The following is a 10,495-nucleotide window of genomic DNA, read 5'->3' on the forward strand; positions in this document are numbered from 1 at the left end:
TACAAACACCCGCGAAAACCTCAGAAAACATATATATATATATATATATATATATATATATATATATATATATATAGGTCTTTGGTTGTTCGGGTTTTCTCCCGTGTAAAATTGGAAGTGTCTTGGCGACGTTTCGACGAAGTCTCATTCGTCATCTTCAGGCTTCAGCTTCGTGGTTCTGGGAGCAATGTGTGATCGCAGCTGTTTCTTCCTTTTAACTGCTAGTGGGGGTTTGAACTGATTGGGTGGGAGCTTGGCTGTGCTCTGATTGGATGGGGGTTTTTCTGTGCTCTGATTGGCTGGGGGTGTGTCCTGTGTTGGTGGGGGCTTGGTTGTGCTCAGTCTAATCTGTGCTGCAGGGGGATTTGAGCTGGTGAGCTGCACTGCTGCTGTTTGGCTTCGTGTTCGTGGTCGTGCTACATCTTCGTAGTGGGTGTCAGTCTGCTGCATGTATGGATTGGAGGGGTTTGAAGTGGCTAATGTTGCAGCTGCGGTCTGGCTTCTGGTCCTTGGTCGTGCTTCCTGATCAGTGTGGGTTTGGGTGTGCTCTCTGGGTGGATGTGTGGTGGTGACATCCTGTGTGGCCCTCGTGAGTGTGGGTCTCGTGTCATTCCTCGTGCTAGGGACACGTTTGTCAATAAGGGCAGGTTTCCAAATGGCTGGTAGGCGGGAGGTATCATCTCGTTTGTTCATGCTGTGTGGGCGTTTTTCTATCTCGATGGCTTCTCTGATTATTCTGTTGTTAAAGTGTTCAGTTTTGGCGATAGTTCTGGTCTTTTTAAAGTCAATATCGTGTCCTGTGACTTTAAAGTGTTGGACCAGGGAAGAAGTTGGTTCCTCTTTTTTGAATGAGTTCTTGTGTTCTTCAATCGTGCACTTATTCTTCTGTTGGTTTGTCCAATGTATGTGGTGGGGCAGGCGGTGCATGGGATTTCATATACTCCTTGATTTTCTAACTCAATTTTGTCTTTGGGGTTTCTTAGGATGGTGGATATTTTTTGGTTTGTGCAGAATGCTGTCTTGATGTTATGTTTGTGGAGGATCTTGCTGATTCTGTCTGTGGTGCCTTTTATATATGGGAGGAGGGCTGTGCCATTTTCTTGCTCTCTGTCTTGGGTTTTAGTGCAGGGGTTCTTTTGGATTAGTTTGGTAATCTTATTTCTCTGGAATCCATTGGATGTTAGTACGTTTGTGAGAGTGTGTAGTTCGGTTTTTAGGTGTTGTTCGTCAGCTAAGCATTTTGTTCTAGAGATGAGTGTCTTGGCTACGGAGTTGATCTGTGCTGGGTGGTGGTGTGAGAGTGCATGCAGATAGCGGTTTGTGTGTGTTTTCTTCTGGTAGATGGTGTGTCCTAGGGAGCCATTGGGTTTCTTGTAGACTAAGACATCTAGGAAGGGGAGTTGGTTGTTAACTTCTGTTTCCATGGTGAACTGTATTTTGGGGTGTAGGCTATTGAGGTGTGTGAGGAAGTTTTCAAGGTTTTTTTTCCCGTGTGGCCAGATTATGAAGGTGTCGTCTACGTATCTGAGCCAGAGTTTGGGTTTGTGATCAGATTTTTCTAGTGCTTGGGTTTCAAAGTGTTCCATGTAGAGGTTGGCAATGACAGGTGAGAGGGGTGATCCCATGGGTGCGCCTTCTATTTGTTTGTATTTTTGTCCGTTATAGATGAAGTATGTGTTGGATAGGCAGTGGTTGGTCAGATCTAGTATGTGCTTGGGGGGGTTATAAAAGGAAGAAACAGCTGCGATCACACATTGCTCCCAGAAGCACGAAGCTGAAGCCTGAAGATGACGAATGAGACTTCCAAGACACTTCCAATTTTACACGGAGAAAACCCGAACAACCAAAGACCTACATACAAACACCGTGAAAACCTCAGAAAACAAATATTGCACCTCTACGGGAGAAATCCACCATCTGACCAGGACCTATGAAAACTAGAAGTCCAAAGAGCTTCCATTATATATCATACATGTCCTCGCTGCTAAGATGAAAATTTAATCCCCAAATGCTTCCAATTGAAATGTACAGGTTTTTTATTTATTTGCATTTATATGCCCTTCTCCGAAGACTCAGGGCTTACACTATGTTAGCAATAGTCTTCATTCTATTTGTATATTTATATTTACTGTTGATTGTATTTATCAGGTTTTCGAAGATATTCAAATATTGTATAAATAATAATTGGGACAGGGTTGGAGATTTAGGACTCCTTCATAATATTCATTTAATTCTAAGAAGTTAAGAACCTCTTAACTAATTCCAGCATTGCAAAATATTTAGTTTTACAGAGAGGAACCACCGAGTGCCAGGACTATTAATGAAAGCTCACTATAAAATGTTTAACACAAAATTAAGAGCTAATTAAAAGACATGCATTGCATTTGATGTAATATATCTAAACAGCATTACTGAAGTCTTTAAAGTGTAAGCAAGTATTTAATCGTTAATTTAGGAAACCATAATTTGATCGGTTCACACAGTACATTAAAACACACCAAACAAACCACATCTCAGCTCAGTACTGTACACCTTTGGGCCACTGATTCTATTCTATTTTAAGACTGTGTAATCACATTCCCACATAACATTTTAGCAGCGCTGCACAGGAAAAACTACACTTTATTTCTAACAATGTTTGAACAAGTAACATTTTGTGAGAAAGTTATGGAGGACGGCACTTGCAGGTGCACGCCACCAAGCAAAGCAAAATAAAACAGGGCAAGAAGTTACGACCATAACTGTCCAGATACCCATTAAACCGCTTACTCTGCAGGTTTCTCCATAGCAAGCGATGCTGAAAGAAACATACCGCAAACACACAATGGACCAAAAGAGGCTCTCCTCCCGAGGTTACTATCAAGGGGGCTAGGACATCTTTCGCACCCCTCTAGTCCCTGACCCCCTGAAGAAGCAGCGCGGGTCTCAGGTACTTCAGCACCTGCCCCCGCGACTCGTACACGCGAATCCAGCCTCCTTAAAAGACCAACTGTACATATGCAACTATTTCTCGCCCTTTTAAAAAGGTCTTCCCAATTCTTCCCTCTTAGCTCTGTCCTCCCCTAACAGCTGGGGAGCAAGTGATTCGGATTCCCGGCGCTTCGCCCGCGGGACTGCCTCCAGCTCGCTTAAGACCCCTCTCTCGAGAAGTCCGGGGTGACAGCTTCCCTCTCCAAGCCCTTCTCTGCCCTCCACACACTCACGCTTGTCTCCGAGCAATCAAACGATGCATGGGAGTCGCCATCTTAGCCATCGGCCGGGCACTGACCCAAGAGGCATGCCGGGAATTCCACCCTCCCTTTTCCTGTTCTATCGGATGACGTATTTCGGCAGCCCGTGAAAGGAACGGGGAGGGAGACGGTTCGGACGGTACCATTGGGCATCGTAGGTGGCCGTCTTTGCTCTCTTTTTCTTGCCCTTACTCTTTTTCTTTTAAACATCTCTCGTCCTCCTTAGCCTTTCCCCGAGCTATTAGTAATCCTTTTTCTTGTTCTTCCTGTCTGAGAAACATGATATTCCCGAGTACCATATGTGCATGAAGATCCCAGAATAGAGAATGAGCAATGTCCTGCATGACATGTTGCACAGTGACATCAGAATTGCATGGGATTAGTATTAGCTGTAGCTTTTATTATGATCACAATAAACAAAGCAGAATATATAGACATAGAAAGGGATTTAATGGACAGGCAGGGCATATATATATAAACCTCAGAAAACAAATGTATATATATATATGTTTTCTGAGGTTTTCACGGGTGTTTGTATATAGGTCTTTGGTTGTTCGGGTTTTCTCCCGTGTAAAATTGGAAGTGTCTTGGCGACGTTTCGACGAAGTCTCATTCGTCATCTTCAGGCTTCAGCTTCGTGCTTCTGGGAGCAATGTGTGATCGCAGCTGTTTCTTCCTTTTAACTGCTAGTGGGGGTTTGAACTGATTGGGTGGGAGCTTGGCTGTGCTCTGATTGGATGGGGGTTTTTCTGTGCTCTGATTGGCTGGGGTGTGTCCTGTGTTGGTGGGGGCTTGGTTGTGCACAGTCTAGTCTGTGCTGCTGGCTCATTTGAGCTGGTGAGCTGCATAGCTGTTGTTTGGCTTTGTGGTCGTGCTACATCTTCATAGTGGGTGTCAGTCTGCTGCATGAATGGATTGGAGGGGTTTGAAATGGCTAATGTTGCAGCTGCGGTCTGGCTTCTGGTCCTTGGTCGTGCTTCATGATCAGTGTGGGTTTGGGTCTGCTTTCTGGGTGGATGTCGCGTGGTGACATCCTGTGTGGACCTCGTGAGTGTGGGTCTGGTGTCATTCCTCGTGTTAGGGACTCGTTTGTCAGTAGGCGGGTTTCAAATGGCTGGTAGGCGGAGGTGTCATCTCGTTTGTTCATGCTGTGTGGGCGTTTTTCTATCTCAATGGCTTCTCTGATTATTCTGTTGTTAAAGTGTTCAGTTTTGGCGATAGTTCTGGTCTTTTTAAAGTCAATATCATGTCCTGTGACTTTAAAGTGTTGGACCAGGGAAGAAGTTGGTTCCTCTTTTTTGAATGAGTTCTTGTGTTCTTCAATGCGTGCACTTATTCTTCTGTTGGTTTGTCCAATGTATGTGGTGGGGCAGGCGGTGCATGGGATTTCATATACTCCTTGATTTTCTAACTCAATTTTGTCTTTGGGGTTTCTTAGGATGGTGGATATTTTTTGGTTTGTGCAGAATGCTGTCTTGATGTTGTGTTTGTGGAGGATCTTGCTGATTCTGTCTGTGGTGCCTTTTATATATGGGAGGAGGGCTGTGCCATTTTCTTGTTCTCTGTCTTGGGTTTTAGTGGGGGGTTCTTTTTGGATTAGTTTGGTAATCTTATTTCTCTGGAATCCATTGGATGTTAGTACGTTAGTGAGAGTGTCTAGTTCGGGTTTTAGGTGTTGTTCATCAGCTAAGCATTTTGTTCTGGAGATGAGTGTCTTGGCTACGGAGTTGATCTGTGCTGGGTGGTGGTGTGAGAGTGCGTGCAGATAGCGGTTTGTGTGTGTTTTCTTCTGGTAGATGGTGTGTCCTAGGGAGCCATTGGGTTTCCTGTAGACTAAGACATCCAGGAAGGGAAGTTGGTTGTTAACTTCTGTTTCCATGGTGAACTGTATTTTGGGGTGTAGGCTATTGAGGTGTGTGAGGAAGTTTTCAAGTTTTTCTTTCCCGTGTGGCCAGATTATGAAGGTGTCGTCTACATATCTGAGCCAGAGTTTGGGTTTGTGATCAGATTTTTCTAGTGCTTGGGTTTCAAAGTGTTCCATGTAGAGTTGGCAATGACAGGTGAGAGGGTGATCCCATGGGTGCTCCTTCTATTTGTTTGTATTTTGTCCATTATAGATGAAGTATGTGTTGGATAGGCAGTGGTTGGTCAGATCTGGGATGTCCTTGGGGGGGTTATATTTGTTTTGGATAGCTGTCAAGGGTTCTTTGATTGGCACTTGGGTGAAGAGGGATATGACATCAAAGCTCACGAGTAGGTCGCTGGGCTGTAAGTTTTGTTTCTTTATGATCTCTATGAACTGGAATGAGTTTTTTACGTGTGAGGTGATGGATTCTGCATAGGGCTGTAGTTGTTTGGCGAGAAATTTGGCTAGGTTTTGTAGAGGTGAGCCTATGGAGCTGACTATGGGTCTGAGTGGGGTTCCTTCTTTGTGTATCTTGGGGAGGCCATAGAGCTTAGGGCATCTGGATGATTTCTCTCTGGGAATGATTCTTTGTTGGATTTCTTCGCTGATGGGGAGGCTTTTATTTTGGATCTAGTGGTTTTCTAGGTAGGTGGTGGGGTCTGTTTTGGGGCTTGTATGCAGGGTCTTGGAGTAGGTTGGTTAATTTGGTTTGGTAGTCAGATGTGTTCTAATGAAACTGCTGATCAAAATTTAATCCCAAATGCTTCCAATTGAAATTCCACTCCAACTCTGCAGCCACCAAACGCATCCTAAAAAGAACAGAATTGGCCTTAATCAGAAATGAACTTCACACAAAAAGATTCCTCCTAGATCAAATCAACAAAGATCTCCTCACACTTCACCTCAAACTCAGCAACAAGATGCACCCTGCACTTTGGGACAACTAAACAACTTGCCGCCTGAGAGCCAAACACAGACCACCCTCAAGACAGACACGCACACCAACAAACTCAAGACTACAAGAACGCCAGAAACAAACCCTCCACCCTCACAGCAACACATGAAACAAACAGTGCATAACATCTCAGATAGGATCCTCACCAAAGCTGAAACCGATGTCCTTTCCAAAGGATTCAACTTTGCAGTCACTCCCAAATACATCCCCACTGAGACCATTATATGCGGAGTTGAAACCAGCCTGACCAAAATCAACCCCGATGACGCTAACAAAATCAGACTCAAATCACCAACATCCTCTGCAGCAGCAAGCCACCCAAAAGCAACTTACCCAAAGAGGAACAGACAGCACTACTTAACCTGAAAAAAGATACCAGCATAATAATCCTACCAGCAGACAAGGGCAACGCCACGGTGGTTATGAACACATCTGACTACCAAACCAAATTAACCAACCTACTCCAAGACCCTGCATACAAGCCCCTAAAAACAGACCCCACCACCTACCTAGAAAAAACCACTAGATCCAAAATAAAAGCCTCCCCCATCAGCGAAGAAATCCAACAAAGAATCATTCCCAGAGAGAAATCATCCAGATGCCCTAAGCTCTATGGCCTCCCCAAGATACACAAAGAAGGAACCCCACTCAGACCCATAGTCAGCTCCATAGGCTCACCTCTACAAAACCTAGCCAAATTTCTCGCCAAACAACTACAGCCCTATGCAGAATCCATCACCTCACACGTAAAAAACTCATTCCAGTTCATAGAGATCATAAAGAAACAAAACTTACAGCCCAGCGACCTACTCGTGAGCTTTGATGTCATATCCCTCTTCACCCAAGTGCCAATCAAAGAAGCCTTGACAGCTATCCAAAACAAATATAACCCCCCCAAGCACATCCTAGATCTGACCAACCACTGCCTATCCAACACATACTTCATCTATAATGGACAAAAATACAAACAAATAGAAGGAGCACCCATGGGATCACCCTCTCACCTGTCATTGCCAATCTCTACATGGAACACTTTGAAACCCAAGCTCTAGAGAAATCTGATCACAAACCCAAACTCTGGCTCAGATATGTAGACGACACCTTCATAATCTGGCCACACGGGAAAGAAAAACTTGACAACTTCCTCACACACCTCAATAGCCTACACCCCAAAATACAGTTCACCATGGAAACAGAAGTTAATAACCAACTTCCCTTCCTAGATGTCTTAGTCTACAAGAAACCCAATGGCTCCCTAGGACACACCATCTACCAGAAGAAAACACACACAAACCGCTATCTGCACGCACTCTCACACCACCACCCAGCACAGATCAACTCCGTAGCCAAGACACTCATCTCCAGAACAAAATGCTTAGCTGATGAACAACACCTAAAACCCGAACTAGACACTCTCACTAACGTACTAACATCCAATGGATTCCAGAGAAATAAGATTACCAAACTAATCCAAAAAGAACCCCCCACTAAAATCCAAGACAGAGAACAAGAAAACGGCACAGCCCTCCTCCCATATATAAAAGGCACCACAGACAGAATCAGCAAGATCCTCCACAAACACAACATCAAGACAGCATTCTGCACAAACAGAAAAATATCCACCATCCTAAGAAACCCCAAAGACAAAATTGAGTTAGAAAATCAAGGAGTATATGAAATCCCATGCACCGCCTGCCCCACCACATACATTGGACAAACCAACAGAAGAATAAGTGCACGATTGAAGAACACAAGAACTCATTCAAAAAAGAGGAACCAACTTCTTCCCTGGTCCAACACTTTAAAGTCACAGGACATGATATTGACTTTAAAAAGACCAGAACTATCGCCAAAACTGAACACTTTAACAACAGAATAATCAGAGAAGCCATTGAGATAGAAAAACGCCCACACAGCATGAACAAACGAGATGATACCTCCCGCCTACCAGCCATTTGGAAACCCGCCCTTATTGACAAACGAGTCCCTAACACGAGGAATGACACCAGACCCACACTCACGAGGTCCACACAGGATGTCACCACCACACATCCACCCAGAAAGCAGACCCAAACCCACACTGATCATGAAGCACGACCAAGGACCAGAAGCCAGACCGCAGCTGCAACATTAGCCATTTCAAACCCTCCAATCCATACATGCAGCAGACTGACACCCACTATGAAGATGTAGCACGACCACAAAGCCAAACAACAGCTATGCAGCTCACCAGCTCAAATCCCCTGCAGCACAGACTAGACTGAGCACAACCAAGCCCCCACCAACACAGGACACACCCCCAGCCAATCAGAGCATAGAAAAAACCCCATCCAATCAGAGCACAGCCAAGCTCCCACCCAATCAGTTCAAACCCCCACTAGCAGTTAAAAGGAAGAAACAGCTGCGATCACACATTGCTCCCAGAAGCACGAAGCTGAAGCCTGAAGATGACGAATGAGACTTCGTCGAAACGTCGCCAAGACACTTCCAATTTTACACGGGAGAAAACCCGAACAATCAAAGACCTATATACAAACACCCGTGAAAACCTCAGAAAACAAATATATATATATATATATATATATATACACACACACACACACACACACACACACACACACACACACACACACACTTCTATTTTTTAATTTATATAATATTTTCTGTTATATAACAAAGTGAATGGAGGAAAGAGTTAATAATATCCTGAGCTTATAATTCTACACATCAAACATAATTATAACTGTCTAGTAGTTTAAAATGCTGACTTCCAGCTGCATCAGCCAATACTAAATGAGGGTTCCTGTTCCCACATAGCCATTCCTTGGGCATTTGAATTAATTAACTTTTCCCTCAGATGCATTGTAGCAAAAATCATAAACCTTCCAGCATAGAGGAAGGTGATTTTCCATTGGCAGCTCACACCTCATCTTGCTTCACAACTTGTCTCTCTTAAAACAATCACTTCTTGGTTTATTATAACAGAACCAAAACAAAGTGCTTTGGCAGCTTCTCCATTGCAGAAAAAAAAACTACTATTTATTTTCAGTAAAGGTAGTTCTTGCGTTTGGATCACAATTGGGGTCAGAATTTATATTGTGAAGCTGTAAAATGAATCATGCCCGATTTTATGACCTTTTTTGCCATGATCGTTAAGCAAATAACTGTTGTTAAGTGAATCAATGATGTAAATTTGGCTTGTCAATCCATGACTCTGGGACACTATAACTATCATATCCCAGTTGCCAAGTGCCTGTAAAAATCCTTCATGTATAAATGTATTGGAAGATTAGAACAATTTATTTCAACCAGGTATAGCTGTAGGATTATATTTATATTTTTCTCTTTTAAATACGTTTCAATGGGAAAGAGATACTATATTTCAAGATGCATTAGATCGATCAGCAGTGTAAATTGCGATTGCCTTTAGCATCACCTTAGATGTGTTAATGCATATTTATTTCATAATTACAGAACACAATTTGTTTATCTAAAAGTTTCCTAAAGTGCCATCTGTAACTGTGTTATTAAATACACACACATACAGCATATATGTATGTATGTGTTGTGTCCCACTCCTCCGCTGACGGCCGGGTCAGGGAAATCCGAATCAGGCTTGCCTCTGCAGCTCTGCCCAAAGTCCTAGCAAAGTCCTCAGAGCAGGCAGGAGACCAGAAAGTGACTTCAGCAAGATAAGTTCGACTTTGCCTGACTCAGAGACTGCCAGAAAGCAGTTCCTTTATATAGGCCATGGGGTGTGGCTCCATGACTCAGCACTCATTAAGGCCTGCCCCTCCCTTCCTTCTGTTGCCTCCGCCTATCCAGTCTTCTGATGCGAGGGTCACTCCAATCAGCAGCTGTTGGAAATAAACTTTCCTCAGGCTCACATGCTGTGGAGGAGGGGGAGGGGTCTAGCTGCTCCGTTTGCCTGGGCATGGAGCCAGGGCTGGGGCCCGGGGGATGCTCTCTCCTCTGCAGCCTGCTTGGGCATGGAGCCAGGGCTGGGACCGGGAGGTGCCCCCTCCTCTTCAGCTTGTCTGGGCATGGAGCCAGGACTGGGGCCGGGAGGCATACATTCCTCCATGTTCGGGAGCAGATAAGAAGGCCCCGGCTGCTGTGAGAGCGGACAAGACACAACAGTATGTATGTATGTGTATATATGTATATGTATATATATATATATATATATCTTCAGAAAAATATAACGATAACCCCTTTTCCTTTCCGATCAATATGTGTAGTTGCATTCTCACAAGCAGTCTAGTCAGAAGAGAAAAAGAAGAGGTAGAATTTGTTTACTCTGTAAACTACTTAGAGAGGGCTGTAAAGCACTGTGAAATATATGTCTAAGTGCTATTGCTAGTGGGTACTTAACACTAATCTGTATACATGGGGCTCTTCTTC

At 44.0% G+C, this 10,495-nt stretch overlaps 1 protein-coding gene across 1 annotated transcript in view; it reads right to left on the reverse strand.

The window, feature by feature from the left end:
• The window catches only part of ZCCHC10 (zinc finger CCHC-type containing 10), a 19,436-nt gene extending 16,139 nt beyond the window's left edge, over window positions 1-3,297 (reverse strand). The window contains exon 1 of the mRNA XM_058171187.1: window positions 3,204-3,297. Coding sequence (XP_058027170.1) covers window positions 3,204-3,253 — 50 coding nt within the window. The 5' untranslated portion in view covers window positions 3,254-3,297. The remainder of the gene's footprint in view (window positions 1-3,203) is intronic.
• Between the last annotated feature and the right edge of the window lie 7,198 nt (window positions 3,298-10,495).

Source organism: Ahaetulla prasina, chromosome 2, assembly GCF_028640845.1.
Source record: "Ahaetulla prasina isolate Xishuangbanna chromosome 2, ASM2864084v1, whole genome shotgun sequence".
Taxonomy (NCBI): domain Eukaryota; kingdom Metazoa; phylum Chordata; class Lepidosauria; order Squamata; family Colubridae; genus Ahaetulla; species Ahaetulla prasina.